Here is a 23,310-nt window from a genome sequence, read left to right on the forward strand (position 1 = left end):
CGGACCCCCCCCCCCCCCATCCTCTCTCTCTCTCTCTCTCTCTCTCTCTCTGTTGTGCTCTCTAGCTCCTCTTCTCCCTTATATGTTTGACAGGAAGGGCTATCTTGCTGTTAGGCTCTCTGCAATGTGACTGCTATTCCTGTCCGTTGTCTCCTCCATTCCCCTGCTCTGAGAATTCAACCATCCTCAACAATCCATCCCTCTCTCCATCTGTGCACACACTCTCCTTTTTCCCCTGTTTTTTTTTTTATTTATTTTTTTTAGGGTTGACTCTTTAGACCCTTAAAAGGAGATGTTCTCTAAGCCTCTATTCACATCAAATTTGGGCACATATAGCTCACAGCTTCATACCTTCATCATCATATAAAAAGCAAATAAAAAGGCTTGATCTTATTTGGTGAGGAATCAGGCTAGTGATGGTCTGAGGCAGTCAGTAGGTACCACCTTGGGAAAGCAAGGATGAACTGGGACTTCAGAGAGAACATCTGGTTAACATTAGCTCTGTCGCTAGTCTCCTCCACTTAAAAGGTTGATTTTTGAATATGATTTTGTAAACAGTTTTTTCCAGCATAGTAGTCATGTGAATGTGCAGTAATCTCTGCAACTTGTGTGATACCAGTAATCTATAGGGATATATGATCAGTGCTTTGCCGTACTTCAGCGTGGATTCCCACAACAGAAGCAGTGTTTGTGAAACACATGAGTCATTGTTTTTTTTTTGAATGCCCTGTATTTGAGCTCACAGGCTCATTCGTATGGCTTTGATAATATTTTTCCACTTGAACTGTTATGCCCCACCACCCCTTGTCCAAACCTCTCTGAATCTGGAAGCTGCAACTTCATCAAGTGCAAGAGAGAGGGGGTGGGGGTGGCTGGGCTGCACGCTAAAGAGAGGTTGATTTGCATGTCAGCACCTCTATCCAGCCATTGAGGCAGGCCCGGCAGAGGGGGAGAGGGGAGGGGGGGGGGATTGCTGACTAGCTTCCTCCTGTGTCGGCCCAGGAACCTGGGAGCAGGCGGCGCACATTCCTCCCTCTGATTGCAGCTGATGAAACACTCATGTGCCTCTGTCTTCCCGGCACCTGGCACATGCAAACTCCTCAGATCCAAGCCACAGCAATGTGTTGTGGCTAACTGCAGCATGCCAGACCTAGGCGGGGCTAAGTTCAGATACAGACAGACCCAGGTCCAGCTCAATTTCAACATGACAATAGTGTTTTCAAATGCAATGAATGTAACTGTGTTTTTCTTTTTTTGTTGTTGTTTCTTCCAGTTATCAGGGCAAAGTTAGTTGGAGCACAGGAGGTTGACGTTGGCAATGACATCTATGGAAACCCCATCAAGCGGATCAAGTATGACATCAAACAAATCAAGGTACATGGGATAAAGCTATCAATTTCATATTGTGGTAAAAAAAAAAACCAAAAAAAAAAACCAAACATAATTCCGATATGAATCTAAATGTGATTTTCTCTGTTTGAATTGTCAGATGTTCAAAGGTCCCACCCAGGATGTTGATGCCATCTACACTGCTCCCTCCTCTGCAGTGTGTGGAGTGACTCTGGAGACTAATGGCAAGGAGTATCTTATCACAGGTAGAACTTTTTACCAAACACACGTTAAAAATATAACACATATTGTTCTTTGGCACATCTTCATATCACTTTTCATGCCTTCTAATTGCCTCTAATGCACTCCTGCTTCCACTACAGGCAAACTGGAGTCTGACGGGACAGTGCACATCACACTGTGTGACTTCATTGAGTCCTGGGAGGCCACGAGTGCCACACAGAAGAAGAGCCTGACTCAGCGCTATGAAATGGGATGTGATTGCAAGGTAGCAAAAGTTGAAGGACACTCAGTAGTCTTTGTAGAATGATCTTGAAAGATTCGTCGCTTGTTGTAAGCTCAATCCCTGATCTTGGTCTCTTTTCCGATCCGCAGATCACTCGCTGCATCTCCATCCCCTGCATGATCAGCGGACCGGCGGAGTGCCTTTGGACGGACTGGGTGATCGAGAAGACAGTCAACGGAGAGCAGGCCAAACACTTTGCTTGTATCAAGAGGAGTGATGACTCTTGTGCCTGGTACAGAGGGGCGGCGCAGCCCAAAAAGGATTTCCTGGACATCGAAGACCCTTAACTCCAGCACTGTCCAAGAGTCTGAGGATATCTGCAGCTGAGATATACTAAGATATATAAAAAACGAAAACACAAGTCAAGTCAAATTCTTATTTAGGTATTTTTTTTTATTAAGAAAGCTAGAAGGTGTTGTGCTCTGTGGTGAGGTTGAACAAAGTGATTTTAAAAAAAGTTTTTATTTGCAGGACTCATTATGTTTTTTAATCAACAGTCTTGTGAATTCAGCACTTTCATACACTTCTGCCCCCAAATTCAAAGCACTTCCTCATAAACCACTTTCTCCCTCAGCTGAAATAAAGGGATGATCATCACAATTCAGTATTACTGTTCATAGCATATTTGTTCTTGCGCTATTCATTTCTGATTTACTTTGGGGTGTTTTTTGTTTTTTAACCAAAGGTATTGTTTAGAGTGAACTATAGTTCTATAATGCAGCACATACACACCTATAACTCAAAGTGTAACAATTCTGTGAATCTTTGCGTTCATAAATAACATTAGGTGGCATCCTGATTTGTGACAGCAGAGCTATCACAAGGAAGGAGAGCCATCTCTTGCCTGTCCTGCTTCAGATTCTTTCTATTTTTTGCCAAGTATGCAAAACTTTCCCCCTCTGTTATTTTTAAAGGTGTGGCGAACCTGTTTGGAGTGAGCGCATAGTTTTCTTTTAAATAGTCCTAAATAGAAAAGAATGCACTTTGAACACAGTTGTCAGAGCAGTCATATTGTCTCTAATGAAAAATGTCTGAAAAAGAGGATTGAATCCTCCATTTTGTAGTTTTTTTTATTACAACTCTTCTCTTTGTAATGCTTTAGTGTAAGAACGTATTTTATTTAAGGAGGTTATATGATTCATCATCTATTGAAAAACAAATGCCCACATTTTCTAAGAAATTACACCATTGGTATTGTAGAAAGAGAAGACCAAATATTGTAACAGTATTAGCAAGATACACATTTTTAAGGTCAAATTAGAGGCCTAAAGTTAACTGTCTGATAGGCTTGTCTTTTGGGACAGTGATTTAAAGAACATTTTGTAACCAGTCACCCATTTACATGCAGAGCCTTTGACATGGCCGTAAAAGTATTGAGCAAATGTCTTGTGACTTAAATAACTAACATGAGAGTGTAAAAAGATTTGCCATTTGCAAATGTAGTCAAGTTAAGTGTGATGTCTTGTGCTGGTTTCACATGAGACGTTTGAGATGAATTTTGCATGCATATGTCCAACTGAAACAATACTGTACATTTGACTATTATATTAAATGCCAAACCGTGTTTTGACAATTTGCACTGGTTATTTTCACATCAATGGTCAAAGTGTGTGTGTGAGACTCCAGCTGTCATCACAAATTCCAAAGGATTTCAGTGCATGAAAGCATCAGAGTGGGTTTTGTTTGCTAGTTATGAACATTAAATTTACAGATTTAGTTTAAAGTGACTGGAGGGGAAAGTAATATTATACGTAATATTAGTCCAAACAGGGACAGGAGGTGCAGGGAGAACAGGACTGTGAGGCACACTTCATACAGCAGGGAAAAGAAAAAAACGAGCATGACAAACAAAAGTAGGCCTATCAGGCATAGTTTCAGCTTCTTAAATCTGTATTTAAGAGGCTTAATAGAGGCAAGGACAGAAGTTACAGCACCAGTAACTGCTTTGCCACACTGTAACAGGAATCTGCTGCCGCCTAGTGGAGACAACATGTGAAATTCAGACATTCCTTCACGAGCCTGTCCATGTGCACACATGTCACATGTCCGATCATGTCAGGATTTCACGATTTGGAATAATTTAATTAGTGAATTACAATATATATATATATAGCGCTGCAAGATACTATTGCATTTGTTTTAATCTGTTCAAAAGAAATACATCCTAAATCTTTTCTTTGATGGTAGGCCTACTGTGACTGGAGTGACTCTTTCTACTAGTTTCCAGTTTACTCCTACGGTATTAATTAAGTCTTAACGGGACAGGATAGCCTACCTAAGATGGACTCTTAACATTTTTACAATAATCAAATATTTAGCAAAATCAGCAGAAATAGGGGAAGTGACACGAGGGAAGCGAGTTAATTCCTCGAAGGATTTTTATCTGACCGAGAGGCTGCTTCTTTTCAGCCCCTTGATGCAAGCACTAACAAAACTGCGGGCTATAATGGAGGATTTTGCGGTGCTCTTTGTTACAGTAAAATTGTTAACATGTATCGCGCCGATTGCATCAATGGTAAACAGCACTGGCTGGAAGTCACGTGCGGCTCTCTCCCCGAGAGCGCTACGTCAGTTTAAGCTCTGATTGGCTGAACCTTTCGGCTACAGTGTGACCTGGTCTCCGATTGGTCTTTGATCCTTGTCAGTCATTTTTTTTGTCGCCGCCCTCTGATAATGCAGCATGGGCGAAAATACCAGACCCGAGAGCTACAGCTGAGGAAGCAGACCGCTTTACTGTCAACGATTTTGGACGATTGAAAGAAAGGCGAGTGAACAAACTCATTGTGTATATCCGTAATATTTGTTAGCATGTGGCAAGGTGATGCTGTTAAACAAGCAGGCAGGATGTGGCGGCTGCGGGGGGGGGGGGGTTGTTAGCCACCTGGACTCTGGGATGCTAACCCACATTGCAGCATTGAGGGAGGCTGGAGGTCTCGCCACGTTAGGTTAGCTCGCGAGCTAATTTGCAGCTGCTACCCTCAAGCGTAAAAATAAATAAAATGATAGAGCTGACAGCAGGAAAATACCAACAATTAAACATCGAAGAGTGAAGCTACATTTTGAAGTAATGGCGACGTTTTGACTCCGAACTTGAGACCGCTCAGGTCGACAATAACGTTAGCTATGGTTGTGTTAGCACATAGCATTTTAAGCCATGATGACTGGCCCTAAGAGTTGACTCCAGCTACAGTACTGCTTGGCTACTGGAGTTGATAACGACCATTACGAACCAGGAGGACTGAAAGTGCCTGAGATCTGACAGCTAACCTTACTAGTCGTCTAATGCAACAATAACGCCTGAGAGATTTTAGAAGTGACAGCAAGAGCTGAGCTGCCTTCAGGTGCTCACCATAAAATCTATCGTTCCCATTTTTGTCCACGAGTGTATACTTGTGATTTAACGGGCTTATAAAGCATGGATAGTCTTTTTTGTTTGTTTGTTTGTCTACTTTCGTTATCATTGAAATATGAAGTAGGCCAGCTGCATTATTTGTGCCAGCAACATAATTGATTAAATAATATGCCACAAGAAAATCTTACCTTTAAAAAAACAAAAAAATTAAATGAACCATAATGCTGCTTGACTCTATCTGCTCTCTATATGTGGCCAAATGGTGTATGTACAAATATCATGTCATGCCCGTTCACATAGTTGACTTTGTTGACTAGTATTTTCTCAGTCGTTATTACAATATTTTGGGAAGCCCTTGAAATCACTATCCTGTCATCAAAATCGTTTCTTTAAGGACATAATAAAACATAACATAATAAAAAGTTAACATCCATCAATATTTTCCAGTGGTGGAAGAAATACTCAGATCTGTTACTTAGGTGAAAGTAGGGTTACCATAGTCTACAAATATTCCATTACAAGTAAAAGTTCTGAATTTAAAAACGTTCAGCAAAATGTACGCAAGGTATCAAAAGTAAAATTACTCATTATGCAGAATGGCTCCTTTCACAGTGTTGTTGTATTGTCACGGAATATCATATTTTCTGTCAATTTTAGTCGCTTTACATACTACTGCGTGGATACAAAATGTCAGAATATAGTGACAAATACCACCACAAGTCAACTGAAAAGATGATGTCTGGTGTCAGATTCCAAAACCCCACACTATTTAGTTTACTATCTTAAAGGGGTATTTCACCACTGGAAAGAGGGTTTTTTTCCGTAAAACTGCAGTAGAAAGACGCAATATTTTTGAATTTTTGCTACATGACTAGAGCTGGGTAACATACAAGCCGGGCGCAGTGGGTGCTAAGCTAGTCTTGAACTTCTAAAAAATGTGTATTGCATGTTTTTACACTGTAACGTCGCCGTTTCATCTATGATTTGCACTTTGGTTGTTTTGCTCGCAGTTTCTTTTGAGGATCCTGAAGTATGTCTCAAGCTCTCCCCTGTCCATATGTGTCCCAAAACTTTGGTGTAGTGTTACACATGCTTGTGCCCCTTCCTCTGTAGATTCACCAACTTCATCCAAAAGAAACTGGCCTCTTTGAAATTCGCTGCAGGAAAGCGTCTCCACTTCTTTTTCCTTTGGCGCGCATTTACTGTAGCGTCACCATAAGTTGTCCCCGGCACGGGGCCACTCTGCGCCACTATGCTCACCTGATGGCGGTGCTTGACTCTCGGCTGTGGCAGCCTCTTCCTCCGCCATATGCCGTAATTCCTCCGCAATGTATTCTGGCTCATATAGAATATCTGATTCCAGCTTTACACTATTAAAATCGTTTTCTTTCATATCTACAGGAACATTGCCTTCTACCAGTGGTTGTTCTAGCCAGGTGATTTTGGACAGGATTTTTTGATTATGGAGCGGTGAGGAACCGCCCCTCTCTCTCGATCCGACTGTCCGTGGAGGCGGGCATACAAAAAATGCGGAAGTACAATCTATAGTTCAAACAACAGCCCTAGGGTGAAATGCGTCATCTGGCGGACTTTTGCCGGCAAATGAGCGGGGAGCTCTGGTGCAGGCAACATGGAGGGAAGTTAAACATTGTTCATTTGCATATACTTCCCACATTGTAATGATGCAACGCTGGTTGAAAATCGGGAAAGTTTCCCTTTAAGACAACATTTACAATGGGAGACGGAGAAAAGAAACAAATCCTCACATTGAGAAGCTGGAACCAGCAAATGTTTGACATTGCTTGAAAAAATTACAATTAATCGTTTAGCAAAATAGTTCATAATAAAATTTACTTTTCATCGACTTATTGAGTAATTAATCATTTCAGGTCTAATGAGTAATTTTTTCCTTTGCCATTAGGGGTGGGTAGCTATTTTATCTTCTATATGTATTCAATTTTAAAAGGTATAAATAAAACAAACCGGTGTCTCCCGTATGCTGACAAATTGTTTGTGTTGCTCAGCCTCTGTGGTTGCGCTGCTTGGCAGAGAACTCTGACAACCAACACACAAAAGTCAGCTGCAACACAGCTTTGTATTTATACGAAAACTTATGATTAGGCCCCCCCCAGTCTAAAGGTTTGCACACAAATATACCATTCTAGCAGACTTGTCAGGGAGCCTGCACTGTCAGGTGTGTTTTCACATGGGAAAATACATTCTATACAACAATTGTCTACATCAGAAACACAAGTGTACAATTAAGACTAAAGGCACTTTGCAGTTGGACATATTGATATAACCTCTATTTCGTATTTTGCAATAATTCAGCCTGTCTCATATAGTAAAGTCCACTTTGTCGATTTTCAACCCATTTCTCTGTATTGGTCCTAATGTGATATGCTAATGCACCTTTTACACTTGTCGGTGTGTTCTGTATTTTGTCAGAAACCTAGGAAAACTATTCTCGTGTTTGTCATGTGATTGTATTGTCAGATGCGTGATTCTGCTCTCAGATCTCACACCAGGCACCTTCTAGCCCTCTTAACATCTAAAGGCATCTCAGATTACCTGATATAACTTTGTACTTGATGTGCAAGGCACAATGGACAAGGTAAATTTATTTGTCATGTTACAACAGGGTTGTAAACTAAGATGCCGTGGAGTTTAAAATTATGCATGTTTACTCTACTAGACATATACTGTATCTATGCATGGATATTAGCATTTGTAGCCTCAGCTGATATCCGTTTCACTATACTTGTGCATAACTCATCACACCTTACAACATCATATAAATCAGGGTTTCAGATAATTGCTCATTGTCAGTGTAGCTGCTGAGACATTCCAAATGCAAACATTAGAAAGTTTCTTCTCAATAAAATGACTTTATTTATTGCGACAGATTAACCCAATGAAACGGCTGTGTTGTGGTCAGTGTTATGAACATAGCTGCGAGGTCCTTGGAGTTGCATCACTGCAGTTAGCTGTGTCCCTGCGGGCCATGTGGTCGTTAGTCGTATCAGCCGCACGTGAAGGTCAGCGTGCCCTTGTGCATACAATGCATTTTTCACCCTCCTTCCCTCTTCATGACGTCACAGCCCACTCTGATGAGCGTGACTCCCACGGTGTGCCTTGCTTTTAGAGTGACATCTACATGAGGACAGCGCTTTCACTTTTTAGAAAGGTTTGTTGTGTTTGGGGCACCTCAGCTACATCCTGAGTTAAACTGAGGCAATAGGACGCTGAATGATTTGGTTTACTCGCTACTCAGTCAGCATTGAACACAATTTGCCAGCCTGCTGACTTTCTGTAGAAAGAAAAAACCTCAGAAGTCATTCACTTGGCTGACTCTGGCAGATGTTTTTTTTTTTGTGTGTGTGGAAATGTGCACACACTGTTATCTACACTGTAATTGTCCTTTTTTAGTGAAATCAGCTACACTGTATTTAAAGGGACAGCAGACAGCCAATGCAAATGTTATCATTATTTCAAGCAACAACTGTTGTCTTTTTAGTGGCATTTTATTGTTTTGTTTCTGATGGTCCAGATAATGAAATTTGTTGTTCACCTAAGAAACATGCCAGTTGGTGAACTGTGACAATAAAAGCATTGATGGAGGCCAAATAAATGATAAGAATTTGACCCGTCAGTGTGACAGCAGCTGTTAACACCTTATGTCCTCTAAATGCACATCCTCTCATCTCATACGCTCTTCTTCCCCCAGCCCTTTATTACCAACGTCTTGCATAACTGTGGGGACAGCTGCCAAGACCCAGCTGGCTCCCCAGATGCACTTGGTCTTTGTGTGTCTTGTAGAGCCATGTCAGGATATGTGGCCTGGAGAGGTACCTAGTGAAGCACGAGCAGATAGGGGCATTATTGGGCACTTACATAATTATCTGAGAGATGAAATTAAACACCTGTTCGATCAGCTGAAGATTAACATTTTTGTCCTATTAACACAGGTTCAAATCCCAACACACTGACCATGTAATGAAAAAAGAGCGTATAGGTTGTTTGAGCCTCTTCATGCGTGTTGTCCTTGGTTTTGTGAAAGTGACTGTGAGAACAGCTTGTCATACTGACACTCAACTCTCTCTGCAGTGATGGTCCAACAATGCCAATAGTGGATAAACTCAAGGAGGCATTAAAACCTGGTCGAAAGGAGACGGGTGATGAGGGCGACCTCAACAAACTGTTGGCCTCTTCTGCCAAGAAGGTCCTCTTGCAGAAGATAGAGTTTGAGCCTGCCAGCAAGGGTTTCTCCTATCAGCTGGACAGCCTGAAGAACAAGTATGTGATCCTCAATCCAAGGAATGAGGGCGCCATGGGCCAGAAGGCCATAGAGCCTGCCCAAATAAAGAGGCAAGGTAAGCTCTCAAATTAAACTGATAATGTAGCCTTTGGTGTGAGTCCAGTTTCTATCTTCTGTATGTATTGTTCTGATGGCACAAAATTTGACTACGCTCCTTCTACAGTCTCAGAGAACGTGGTTGGGGGCCAGAGCGATGGGATCCCCGCCCCACAGAAGATGCTGTTTCCAGGGAACAAGCTTACCCTTAAATGGGAGCGTGTGTACAGGGTGGGAGCCGGTCTCCACAACCTAGGGAACACCTGCTTCCTCAACTCCACAGTGCAGTGTCTCACCTACACCCCGCCACTTGCCAACTACTTACTCTCAAAGGAGCACAGCCGTGCCTGTGAGTACTTGAATCATGACCCTTTATTGCTGCCAGACTCGCAGCATTTTACGCTCATACCCCACATACCCACATAGTTTTTTAAGTTTTGGAAATGACTCTCACCCCGCTACTATTAGCGTATGTGCAGCTACATGTGGCTGAGTGTCACAGTGGAATCCAATGCCAAAGCAGCTGAAGAAGAAAAACAAAAACAGCTGCCTCCTTTGGCCACATTGACTTTTATGCAGGCTCTGAAACATTCAGCAGTATATGATTTAATGATTTAATCTTCTTGACAAGCCGAGAAAATAGACTCAATGACCTCAAAGTTTCAGGGCTAAAGGCTTGAGGTAGGTTAAATGGTAAAATAGTGAGCACCCTAAATGGACAAAAACGAAACAGTGACTTGGAACCAAGCTTCAGATGCACGGCCTTGTTTTTATTTCATCAAGCTTGGTTGTGTTGTAGTATCACAGGTGACAAAGGCACTAAATTCAATTTGCCCATATGGATTCTGAGGGACAAAACCTCGCTCCCACAAACTGTATACTAGATGTAAGGCTCGCTATTTTCAGTTTTTACCAAATCTCACAGAAAAATACCTCGATTAAAGTTTAAAAAAATAAGAAAAAAGAGCCAATCAGTTTGAACTGATTTTCACCCAGATTTGAAGTCTCCCACATCCAATTCTTTTTTCTCGTGTTTTCTGCTGCATCAAGACGCTGTTCACCTGATTTTACAGTAAATGAGTTGGTCTTGCCGCAGCAGGCACAGCTCAGAATGTGCTTGAGGTAATAGAAAGGGAAGCGATAAATGGGGAGAAAAGCAAAGTCAGCTACTGATCACATTGTCCTCACCAAAGTCTGTCAAATTGTTTTCCAAAACCCTTTTGAATATTTGTCTGCCTAATTCTGACTTTGTTTATTAATCCACTATAATTTTACTGTATGTAAAAATGTGATTAAAAGACAGATCACCACTGTGTTGTGAAGAGGAGAGTGTTTGATATTGCATTTGTTATGAACAGTGATTTTTCTCTGAATGCTCTCATAATAATACATTCCTGTGCTTTCATTTTGCAACTGACTGTCTGCTTCTCTTTGTCGTCGTCGTCGTCTGTATTTCAGGTCACCAGTCAGGCTTTTGTATGATCTGTATAATGCAGAACCACATCATCCAAGCCTTTGCCAACACAGGCAATGCCATCAAGCCTGTCTCCTTCATCAGAGACCTGAAAAGTAAGGCCACCAGCTTCCCTTCAACACTGCGTGATTGTGTCTGAGCAGTTTGCGCTCGCTAGTTTCAATGTAGGTTGTGTCAGGAGTCACAGACACCTGATTTATTTATTTTTTTTTGTGGTTGAACACTGCCAGAGGCACAATGACGCAACACTGGCCACAGTGTCCTATGTGACAACAGCCAGTAACTGCAGTCCAAAAGTGGAACGGTGAGACTGCGTGCTGTGAATGAACACCGTGTAGAGTAGAGATGAGGTGTGAGTTGCACCTTGACATGGTGAGGCACTGTGCTGTAGTCTCACAGGAGCCCTCCCTCCACCCTAGTCCCCTCCCTTCTTGCCTGCTTCTTCCTTATGTGCTGCTGCAATCATGTCTCCACCTCCTGCGCCTCTTTTCTGTCTCTCCCTCCGCCCCCTCCTTCCCCAATGCCCTCTCTGTCTCCTTGTAACTGCGGGCTGAGTGGAGCAGCTTTAGCACAAAACCCTACAATCCACCTTTTATCCCTTTTCAACCCAAGACTTAGAGATGCGCTGTATGTGTGCTATGCTTTGCCTTTACATTCAGTTAAAAATGTGCCTCCACAGCTAGAACAACATAAATGCATACAATGAAAATTAAACATCTGCGCCTCTTGCTCAGCACGCTCCCTTTAAAAAAAACAACAACAACATACAAATACAGCGCAGTGTCATCACACTAAAATTCAAAAAGTCTTGATGCAACCGATCCTGAAATCGCCCCAGGGTCTCACAGCCGGGGTCTCACAAACAAAATAAAAGCACAACCACAACAATCATGCGCCCACAGACTTCATATCTTCAAGATGTTGTCTCCCTCATTGAGAAGGTCATTACAGCGTGGTGTCTTATTCTTTTTCCCCACTCAAGGGTGACTCATTGGCGTACAGGGACACACTGCTGGGAATGTGGTGATGACTACATTATAATTCTACCAGCTCATACTTTGCCTTTTTCCGTCAGGAAATAACAGTAGAGGCAAATTGTTTCAAGCTGCATTATCTCAAATGTGAGAGTTTAGATGAGACGTCACTAAGTGACTGTAAGCTTTTTATTAGGTCACTGTTGAACTGCACATCCGAGATACTTAGTATAGCCGTAAGTACCCATGAAAGTGTATTCTTTAAACTTTTGTAATACATGTTTGCATAATTGCCATGCAGAAACAATTTAACTAGTTAAAACCATATTATAACCTGCTACTCCATAATACTAGGAATGCTTTAAAAAATAAAAATAAGGACTGAAAGTAAACCATAATTGTCCAAAGAAAACACACCTGTTTGTGTTCCTTTTGCATCCTTTAATTCTAACAGGAAGGTGTCAGGTTATGATTTAAAAGTCTTTTATTGAGCTTGTCTCTGTTTTGCAGAAACCTATTTTTAGAGAATACTAATGTTGGCACAAAAGATTGTTAATGCTTCCTCTTAACTGCTGTGTCTGTCCCCTTTGTTTTCTGTCTGTAGATTGGCTCTGACGTAATAAAGATGTGGTCTTTCAATGTTTAACATTTATGCAATCAACATTTGCATTTGTGCTGTTTAGTAATACACATTGGCTCATCTTTTTTATTAATTTTAAGTCAGTGGTCAAATAAAGTTAAAGCAATGGTCATTACTTTGCTGTTAATATATCTTTTTACTCTGAAGTAAGCCTTGTGGCTAAAACATGAATAATTGTCATAAAGCGCTTCATTTTGTTAATGCACTCAGGGTTGGAAGCACTGAATTAGCACAGAGCTAATATGCACTTATGCCTCCCACAGAAATTGCCAGACATTTTCGCTTTGGAAGCCAGGAGGACGCCCATGAATTTTTGCGGTACACCATTGATGCCATGCAGAAAGCCTGTCTCAATGGCTACCCTAAGTGAGGCTTTATTATTGTTTCTTAAAAACGTCTAAAAAGTAACAGTATCAATAGTGTTTTGATGATCATTCTTTGCTTCCTGCCTGTCTGTAGGCTTGACAGGCAGACACAGGCCACAACGCTGGTTCACCAGATCTTTGGAGGATACCTCAGGTCAAGAGGTATGATCCACCTTTGTTACTCTTGGGTTTGCATTATTGATCCATTACTCAGCAGACTAAACTAATGTCAGTGTCCACACAATATATATCGCTAAAACAGCTATAATGTAGTTCACCACTCTTCACACAGTCTCTCGTGAAGCTGTAGCTCAGTATGTGAGTTGTGTTGAGCACCCAACTTACATACTCTTGGCTGGACAGCTGTTTTCTGCCTTAGCTGCCGGACTACACATTGGGGGGTACGGATTAGCTTTATTTCCTGTCTGTCTTTTTAACACGCCATGTGTTGTTGATGCCTGAGCTGGCAACACTCCACTAGTGGAGTTGTAAACAACTCTGCATTTCCGTTTCTACTGGCATTAAAAATGAGCGCCACTTGCTCTTGCATGGTTGTTAGTCACATTGCGTCTGAGTACATTAGCGCAAACTTTTAACCTCAATGCATGGAAAACAAAGAGGTGCCATACTCTACATATGTTATCATGGTTTCAGGTGCCTCCACTGGAAATTGTGTTGCTTATGCTTAGTAGAAAGAACTACAGGAAGTTACTGTATCTCTGTGTGCCTTTTTACTGCTACCAAAGCAAAGGTGTGTGTGTGTGTGTGTGTGTGTGTGTGTGTGTGTGTGTACTGTTGCAAATAATGTTGTTTGCAAGAGGACATTTCATTTTAAATCAAATATAAAAGTACTAGAAAATCAATAAAATTCCTTCAGCAGATGTTTAAATTGAATTTACCAGATTAACTCATGGTGATTAGTGAATTTAAGTTGAATTGTTTGTAAGGTGCAGCAACTTGTACAGTTGTAGGATATCTGGTTGCAAGTGCCGGTTTTGTCCAGTAATGGAAATAATGAGAAGAGGAGTAATAAATGTAAATGTATTTTCCTCTCATAATTTATTCTGAGAGTCAGAGCCAGTTGTTTAAGGTGCTTCATAGTCTTCTGTTTACAGGAAGTGGAATGCTTGTGTGAAATATTCCAGTAGTCACCGCTCACCCTGTGACATTATCAGATTGTATATCTTCAAGACTAGCACCAGAACAGTCAGATTTTGTTTTTCATTTTGTCTTTCAGTGAAATGCTCTATTTGTAAAAGTGTGTCAGACACGTATGACCCTTACCTGGACATTGCTGTGGAGATTCGGGTATGTTACACAAGATCTCAATATAACCTTTAATTCTGTGGAAATGTTTTGTCAGTTTATCATTTCCTTTTGAGCTTGCTTAAGCAACACCAAGTGTTTCTCTGTTTTTGTCTTTCAGCAAGCAGCAAACATCGTGCGAGCCCTGGAACTGTTTGTTAAACCAGATGTACTTAGTGGAGAGAATGCCTACATGTGTGCAAAGTGAGTGCCACTTATCTAGTCATCTTTACATTTTGAAGTAAATCTGCAGGGCGTTGAAAATAGATGTCTTTTTTGCATTAGACACCCTTTTTGGATGACATATCTATGACTCCTTTTTTGTTTTTCTCTCTCTAGGTGCAAAAAGAAAGTACCAGCAACCAAGCGCTTCACAGTCCATCGAACGTCTAATGTACTGACGCTTTCACTGAAGAGGTTTGCCAACTTCAGCGGAGGAAAGATAACAAAGGTCAACAAAGAATTCCCACAGTATTGGCTGTTTTGAGAAGGACGTCTCAGTGATCTCATGTTTCTTGTCTTGTTCTCTTCAGGACGTTGGTTACCCAGAATTTCTGAACATCCGCCCCTACATGTCTCAGAGCTCAGGCGATCCTGTTATGTACGGCCTCTATGCTGTTCTGGTGCACTCCGGCTACAGTTGTCACGCTGGCCATTACTACTGTTATGTCAAGGTAAGATGAGCGGGTGCACGTGCCATCTTCTTTTCCTGTCTTAAAACCTTGAGATGAGCCACCTTGTTTCTGACGCAGAAACATTGACATTAACAGAGTCAAATAAAAACAATGGAAGGAAAAAAGTCGCTTGTAAAAGTCTGGGCTGACAAGTTACTTAAAATGTCCTTCCACCAAACTTGGGAGATTGATATTACAGAAATGGTACAAAAAAGTAGAATAATGAATGGAAACACTGAATGGTTTAGCAACTTCTTATTTATTTATTTTTTGTAACTGCTATTCAAGAACTACATGGCTTATCAGAGAAGTAACATTATTATATTGTACTTTAGTTTGATATCTTTTTAAAACTTCTAGCTTTAAAGACAATTGTAGGGTTGTGCAATTAGGGCTGGGCAATAAAACAATAATGATAATTATTGCAATATAATTTTCCTCTAACAATATAACAAATGTTCAATATATTGTCAGTAAATATTTGATTTGACTTAGAATTTTTTTGAAAAAAGATTTTATCATAATAGGTTTGAATTTTCTACCTCAGATATGTGACGTGATCCACTGTTTGGCATCAATTGTTTGTCACGTTCTGACCACGAAGTATAGTTGAACCACACAATTAACCATCTGGGCCTTCAATTTTCATTCAGGGGCAAAAAATCAGCCTTTAAAATTGAAAGAAAAAATGATTTGACATTTATCGTGATAATTATCGATATCGAATGACATGAAATGTTTTTATTGTGATAACCTTTTTGGCCAGATCGCCCAGCCCTATGTGCAATATGGATAAAATCTTCTATCACAGTATATGTAATTTTATCATTGATATCAATCACAATATCAAGATGTAACAAAATAATGGAAAATTTAGTTTATAGATCAACAGGTCTGTTTTTGTTGAATCCGGGTAAAGAAATACCTGGAAAAGTGATGGGGGCTGTATCACATAGTCGCAACAATCCTGTAAATCCAGTATTTCTATCAAGTAGTCCTTATTAACAATCTTAAAATTTGTGTAACAGTCACCTAATACAGCTAGAGAAATTAAAGATAACGACTTTGCTGTAAACTGTACTGTAAGCATATTGTCAACAACTGTAGTAGTGTCGAATGACTTTGTGGGGATAGAAACTCTAATCTGATGTAACATTGAACAATTTACCTACCTGCCTGTATCTGCTTTAACTGAGCCTGCTGTTGTCTTTAGCGTTCCGTCTGTGTTTTTATAGTTTAATTGTGAAATAAATAATGGTTAAATGAATACTTTTCACAGCCAGACTTTATACGGTTAAGAGTTGTGGTGGCCTCCTGTTTCATTTTAAAACGTGATCTCTTCCTTGTTTTGTCTTAGGCAAGCAACGGACAATGGTACCAAATGAATGATTCAATGGTGCACTCTAGTAACATCAAAGTGGTCTTGAACCAGCAGGCTTATGTGCTTTTCTACCTGAGGTAAGACAACCGTGGAGTGCTGCAAGAGGTCTGTTCCTCCTGGATTTACGATTTAATAAACACAAGTCTTTATTTGTATTTGAAAGGATCCCTGAAACCAGGAAGAATGCAGATGGGCAGACCACCAAGCAGGGGATGTTGCATCCTGTCAAGAACAGTGTGTCGTCTGAACAGATAAAGCGGGCCAACCTGAATGGGCCTCTCTCCTCCCCGCAGGTCACAAAGGTATGAGACGAGACGATAGCCAACCTACTGTTGTTGGACATGTGGACCTAATATGGGTTGATAGTGTGTACCAGGGTTTTCTATACAAGTTATAAATACAATGCAATCTTTTCAGAAACTTGAGCCTGCACAACTGCGTAAGATCCAGTCCATGGATGGTGGTTTGGGCCTGCCCATTTCCAGGAACGGTATGAGCTCTCAGCCACAGCCCAGACTGTCCAACTGGACGTCGTCCTCCTCTAACGGCCCGCCGAAGCAGCCAGGTGGACCCACGGTCATCGAGGAACCTTTCAAGAAGCTGAAGAAGCCCGCTCCCCAGAACCAAGCGCAGTCCCGCAGCAGCACCCCGACCCCATCCAACAACGGGTTGAGCAGGACGGAGGGCGATAAGAAGCAAGGTGGCGAGGGCAGAGGCATGGCAGCGTCTACCTCATATAAATCTTTGTCTGACTCTTCCTCTGCCGACACCACTGACTCAAAGGTAAGACTTTATTTGGGGATACTGGAATACAAGCAATCACATTGGGTAGCTGGAAGTTGGGAATGTTTTTTTTTCTTGTGTAGTCGTCAGTACAAACGTTTTTTAAAAAGTATCTAAAATGGCTCAGACATTGCAACAGATTTCTATTGTGGAGTTTAAGGAGATAGATAATTGCAATTTCAGGCCTAATGTGGATGCACGGAAGCATAACCACAACCTATAATTGCCTTTGTTTTTTCGGCCAGGACTCTGTGGGTACCAAAAGCGCGCCAGTAGGAGAGACTCCCTCCACCCCGCGGAAAGGCTCTAATGGCCTTTCGTCTCCAGCCAGGAGCGTGGAGCGCTCTCAGAGCACAGAGGAGCAGAAGACGGCGAAAATAAAAACCCCGGCCCTCAACAACATCACGTCCGAAGCCACCAGCACCATGTCCCCTCCACCCGCCAAGAAACTGGCCCTGTCAGCCAAGAAGGTGAACTTCATTCCCATCCACAGCAGCAGCAGCACCACCTCCTGTCTTATTGAAAGCTCATGATACCTTGGTTTCCTCACTCCACACTGCTATCCCAAATTTGACCATTGATTTCAATAAGTAGTTTTATTAAGGCAAGTAAACTCTCTTTTTCCAGTTTATTTCCTGCTGTGTTATTTCTCCAGTCTGCCTGTCTAATCAACCACATGGTAGCACTTGTTTAGAGTTTGTCTTCTTTTCCTTTAGTTTGTCCTTTTTTCTAACCATTTCTAATTCTTCTCTGCCATACCCTTTCCTCTTTGTTTCCCCCCCTCCATCTTTTCCTGCCATCCTTTTTGAAATCTTCCTCTTCCTTATTTTTGTCACATTCATGGCTATTTTCTTTAGACCACCAAGTTTTTATTTATGTCCATAACTGCAGGCTCGCAGCCGGAGTCCGAGCAGCATTGATGCTCTGCCCCCTTTGCCACGCCCGCTGTCCAGTGACCCCACGCATCAAAATCAACTTAACCCCCTCACCTTTGCCTCACCTACTCCCACTCACAGGTATGACGTCCGAACCCCATATCACATAGGAAATGCAGATTTGTCCACGTGGAAGGAAAATGGCTGTGTTAAATCTGCGTGTTCTGTCTTGTTTTCTTCCCAGAGCTGGTCCATTTCTTTCACCTAAAGTCCAGTCATCGCAGCTTTTAGCCCACTCAAGGGGATCCTTAAAACAGCAGAGCCCTCAGAAACAGTCCCTTCCCTCTACACTGCAAAAACCAAACGCCAGCCTTTCTCCTAAAACCAACGGACTTCACAGTGCCGGCCCAAAGAGCCCTAAGTCTTCCAACGCCCTCAGCTCCTTGGTACAAGATCCAGACCTCAATAGCCCTCCAGCTCAAAAGGTCAACCACAAGAAGAAGAAGAAAAAGAAGCATCGGCATTCCGAGGTGGAGGGAGACGCAGAGCCGGTCTCACCCCCGGCTACAGCGACCCACGCTGACCTCGCAGAGGTGGCTAGTGAGAAGAAGCGGAAGAGGAAAAAGAAAAAGCGGAAGAGGGAAAATGAGGATGAAGAGAAAGTGAAGGAGAGGGAGTGTGTCACGTCTCATCTGGACACATTGAACCAGGAGGAGGATTGGTGCCAGGGTGGCATATGGAGTCTGACATCCCATGCACATACAGAACAGTCTAAACAAAAGCCTCAGTTAGACGTCATAACCACAACGCAATGCCAGTCACATCAGGAAGAACAGGGAAGGGACTCTGTGAAGAAGAAGAAGAAGAAGAAAAAGAAGATGCAACCATTGGAGGCTCTGCAGGACACAACTTCAGCTGAGGCCTGCTCTGCAACAGAAAGGTGGGTTGATGATTAAAATTTTATTGTTTTACACATCTGTTAATTCTTAATTCCTGTTAAAAGTGCTGCCTGAAGTAAAATCTGAGCTCATAATTTGGAAAAAGAAGCACCTAAGTTTGTTTCTATAACAACCAGTTGGCTCTACCATTGAACACCTCAGGAAACCCCTACAATGCAGCAAGCACATTTTAATTTTTTTTTTTTTTTGTCAGCTTTCTATAAAGCACTTCATGCATCTTTTTCTAAAAATATTTCATTTGCTCAACCTTGGAATGATGTGAGGTCAGATGCAGGCAAAGCAGGTGCCATTGCCTTGGCTTTCATTGCACTTTGTCTTTGAACACACACACACACACACACACACACACAAATATAAATATTTTCGGTCTGTGCAGTAACATAGCTGAACCTACTCTTTCTCCCGCAGCACTTCTGAGATGAAGGAGCATAGAGAAGTCGTTCGGAATGATGCTGGTGATTCAATCAGGATGAAAAAGAAATTAAAGAGGAAGAAGAAGAGGCTTAAAGAAGAGGTAAGACTGTGGGAGGAGAGCAGGCGACGCTCAGATGGGCAGAACGATGAGCCTGAAGCAGTGGAGCCCCCTTCCAAAAAGAGCACCACAGAGAACGGCAAAGGTGTGTGAGCGCTTTGCATGCACATACTGTACTTTGCATGCACATCAGACAAAGACAAAACACATACATTCACACTAGGCAAACTGCAGTGAGAAATGTGCAATCTTGTTTCCATGCCAACGCAGAACATACAATACCGTTCTGTATCTGATTGGAGCCATTTTCCGAAAATCACTGCACCACTGCAGCCTCTCAGCCTGTCACTTAAGTGACTAGTCATTTCACAATTAATACTAGGAGAGCATGACTCATTACATTTTGAGAATGCCAAATTTAATCCGTATTATATCTGTTGTTTGTTATTGGGTTTTTTTGCCGATTTGTTGTCAAATCCAGCCACAGTGGTAGCGTGGGACAGCCAAGTGAAGGACGGCTACAGACGAAGCAAGGCGCCAGCGGCTGATGCAAGCGCATCTGGAGACACCCCGACCAGTGCTGCTCCTGTGGCCTGGGATGGGAAAAAGATGAGCGGGGTAGTGGAGGAGCTGCTCAGGAATGCCACAGATAAGGCCTACGGAGCCAACGGTGAGACACTCACCGTAAATCTGAAAGGCTGTACTTTGATCTGATAATTTGTAGCAAAATGTGCTTTTACATGCATTTATAGGTTTTGTTTGTCTTATCTAGTCCTCAGTTGGGATGGAGAGGTCTCTGCTATTAGTAGAGATGCTATTGAAGATGTCCGGCATGCCAAGTGTGACACTGTGATCGATGAGTGGGATGAAGACTTTGACAGGGGAAAGGTGAGGATGAAAAGTAGCCACCACAAAAAATTATAATTTGAATTTATTTCAGGATAACCCCTTGAGATGTATCATCTCATTTTCGAGTGGGTCCTGCAACATATATGTATGTACAGACACAAAAGTTAACCACACAGTACATATACATAAACATAAATAAAATATATACATAGACAAATATACATGGACATATAGAAGAATGTCACCTTAAATCACAGCTTGCCTTTAGTTCTGCTAATCTCACGACCCTTTGTTTCCATCCCTCGTCTTAAACTTCTCTCCCTCTGTTTTCGTCTGAACAGGTAAAGAAAATGAAAAACTATAAAAAAGAGAAGTGGAGAAATGGCAGCAGCATTTTCCAGAAGATCCAGGACAGGCGGAACAAGTGGTCTGTCACACCCGGAGGCAAGAGAGTTTTTGGAGTCCGTCGCTGAGAGTCCAGATTGCCGTTGAGGTCATGCTGGCTGGAAATTGAGAGACAAACAATACTGTGTACCAAACTTATGTACCTTTTTCTCACGCTTTTTTTTTTTTTTTTTTTTTTTTTTTTTTTTTTTTTAAATCTCTGTCATGTGTTAAGTCTAGATCCAAATTCCTGAATTAGATATCAGCCAAAAGCAGCGCAGACTACACTGACAGTCTGATTGACAGCCCCACTCCCAGCTCAATTTTAAACGAACATGAAATGTTGTCTCCAGGCTTCGGGAACATTGGCCAGTGGGATTTGACTCACCCATTTCCCCTTTTAATCCAAATACAACAGTGAGTGGCTCAAGCTTTTTCTATGCATGCAGCATTTAACAGAAATCCTTACACCTCCATGTCAAATGAATTACTGGTGGCATCCTTGGAGCATTGGTCATTGCCCTAGCATTCTTGAGCTACTATGAAATTAAATCCAGTTTACGATATTTGAGAAGGGTAGGCTAAGAAAGAGAAAGTATATCTGCAACACTTTAGCTGTCTTGTATTGTAATCTCAGAGCATACTTTTGCAGACATAAGGGCTCAGTAGGTTGGACATTGAAATAAGTGACCTTTTTTTTTTTAACCCTTCTCCTGAAATTATTCTATACCAAATTACAAAGATCCAAAATTGTTTATTCATTAAAACACATTGTGTTAGATTTTTGTATAATTTTCTTATTTTATACTTTTATCTGCCGTCATTTTATTTTTAATGCAGTGTCTGTGCCATGTGGCTTGTTTTGAAGGACCAAATTTTTGCCTGCAAAATGTTGGTAAAATGAAGGTTTAAAATTGCCACCATTTATTTTAAACATGCATGTCTAAACTGGTTGAAAACATGACTAAGGTGAATTTTGTGTTAAGTTCTGCTTTCTTGGTTATGTACCCTTTATTGTTCCTCCACAAATTCAGTTTATTTAATGTTTAATACACCACAAAAGAATGCTCTGCTGATTTCTATAAACAGTTTAACAGTTTTTGGAAGGTTGGACATTGACAAAAAACACATTGAACGCTATAAGTTTCATTGCATTTGTATGTTTACCTGGACATTTTCCTGACAGATCATAGTGCAATTTGCAGAGTAGGTGTCAGGGGTTGTTGGAGGAACTCAGACTGTGCAGTTATTTAACTATGTAGCTCACCTCATCAGTCCAGCGTTCAGAAGCTGTTTTGACCTTTATCTTCTCTGTAACAAACCTCACCACAAACTGTTCTTTACCACTGTTCTGAAATAAAAGGGTTACATTTTATACTTCAGGCACTGTGTTAGAATGGGACTGCTACATGCTGGTAATTTTTTTCCCCCTTGTATCTTATATCTCTATGCAATTTTCTGACGGTCATGCTGGTCATCTAGAAACTGGGCTAAGACTCAGGAACCCAGACATCCTGTATCCCATCCTACGACTGTCGTCCTTCACCCTGGACCACCATTTTGCATCCTGTACAAACTGTTTTATATGAAGTATTTCAGGTGTGGAAACAATGGGATCATCTTCAACCAATCTGGGCACAGATCCGTAGAGAAACTATTGTTATAACAAAATGCTTTGCCAATGTAGAAGACTGTACAGTCCATCTTGTGCTATCTGTTTCCCTCCAATGCTGTAAAGATTTGCTTGTGCATTTCTTTTCATTCTAGAGATGTTGCCTTGAATTGGCTATAAAAAAAAAGCATAGGATTTAATGTTATAAATATATAATTTAAAGAAGAAAAGACAGATCTTTAATGTGCTACTAATAATCGGTTGGTGGCTGTTGACTTGAGAATTAATCTGCAAATGTGTTAGTTCATTTGTGTGTAAGAGAGTTGTCAGTTTTCATTCAAGACCTTCCCTATGTCACTGTAGTGTGTACAGTACAAGAGAGGCTACCGCAGTCTAAATTCCATAGGATTGTGGCTGTGAAATCGACGTATGGCGTGACTCTCAAACTGACAGAGGAACATTTACCAATGTGAATGGACGGTGTTTGCATTGATGGTTCAATATTTCGCACCACCTTTCCTGACTAGGGCAGAGACCTTTCATAATGAAAGTGACTCTTACCACACTATAGTTAATTATAAAGGTGCAATAAAGTTGTGACTTTTGTGAGCTGATTGTGTATGTTTCTGTCTTCTACTGATGTGAATTAATGTTTTTTTTCCCTCTTGTAATTAGATGACCTGTAGATGTGATAGCTGTTGGCACTGTAAATAGGAGCTCCATTTGATATTTACAGCAATGCAGCATCAATCCAATGAGAATGATCAGCCAAGTCAGTATTATTCTTTGATTGCTGCTTTAATTGTAGAGTGGGGTAAATTCAGTATTATTATTATTCCTAAATTTATTGTTAGGAAAATTAAGCTTTATCAAGCTTTACATATAACTGATAAAAATAGATTTAACAAAAGGCCGAAAATGTGCTGCACTGCAGTCTGGGTTGAAATGTTAAGGCATCTAGCTTCTGACCACGCCCCATAAAGTGATGTCATAACCGGTATT

The 23,310-nt window shown here is 41.3% G+C and overlaps 2 protein-coding genes across 3 annotated transcripts in view; both read left to right on the forward strand.

Annotated features, from left to right (window-relative positions):
- The window catches only part of LOC123965871 (metalloproteinase inhibitor 2-like), a 7,689-nt gene extending 4,261 nt beyond the window's left edge, over positions 1–3,428 (forward strand). Inside the window, exons 2-5 of the mRNA XM_046042201.1 lie at positions 1,274–1,374; positions 1,490–1,595; positions 1,713–1,837; positions 1,945–3,428. Coding sequence (XP_045898157.1) covers positions 1,274–1,374; positions 1,490–1,595; positions 1,713–1,837; positions 1,945–2,142 — 530 coding nt within the window. The 3' untranslated portion in view covers positions 2,143–3,428. The remainder of the gene's footprint in view (positions 1–1,273; positions 1,375–1,489; positions 1,596–1,712; positions 1,838–1,944) is intronic.
- Positions 3,429–4,490: 1,062 nt separating this feature from the next.
- On the forward strand, positions 4,491–22,917 carry usp36 (ubiquitin specific peptidase 36). Of its 2 annotated transcripts, none has more exons than XM_046030088.1 (20): positions 4,491–4,619; positions 9,315–9,580; positions 9,689–9,910; positions 11,020–11,130; positions 12,913–13,015; positions 13,109–13,176; positions 14,252–14,322; positions 14,441–14,523; positions 14,659–14,770; positions 14,853–14,993; positions 16,351–16,451; positions 16,538–16,676; positions 16,792–17,157; positions 17,403–17,627; positions 18,049–18,173; positions 18,277–18,972; positions 19,400–19,608; positions 19,945–20,133; positions 20,236–20,351; positions 20,654–22,917. In XM_046030088.1, exons 2-20 carry the CDS (start codon positions 9,328–9,330, stop codon positions 20,783–20,785), a joined length of 3,462 nt encoding a protein of 1,153 aa, XP_045886044.1. In that variant the 5' UTR covers positions 4,491–4,619; positions 9,315–9,327; the 3' UTR covers positions 20,786–22,917. The 2 variants fall into 2 exon arrangements, with proteins under 2 accessions (XP_045886044.1, XP_045886037.1); XM_046030081.1 differs by lacking the exon at positions 4,491–4,619 and adding an exon at positions 6,609–7,821.
- Positions 22,918–23,310: the final 393 nt, after the last annotated feature.

This window comes from Micropterus dolomieu, linkage group LG02, assembly GCF_021292245.1.
Source record: "Micropterus dolomieu isolate WLL.071019.BEF.003 ecotype Adirondacks linkage group LG02, ASM2129224v1, whole genome shotgun sequence".
Lineage (NCBI taxonomy): Eukaryota > Metazoa > Chordata > Actinopteri > Centrarchiformes > Centrarchidae > Micropterus > Micropterus dolomieu.

What these genes read in the sequence shown, in the direction of transcription:
- usp36 (XM_046030081.1), top strand. Translation starts at nt 7,799, where the DNA reads ATGTGCAAGGCACAATGGACAAG. An exon ending in TGCAAGGCACAATGGACAAG is followed by an intron (nt 7,822 to 9,314) that starts GTAAATTTATTT and finishes CTCTCTCTGCAG; the next exon opens with TGATGGTCCAACAATGCCAA. An exon ending in GCGGAGGAAAGATAACAAAG is followed by an intron (nt 14,771 to 14,852) that starts GTCAACAAAGAA and finishes TGTTCTCTTCAG; the next exon opens with GACGTTGGTTACCCAGAATT.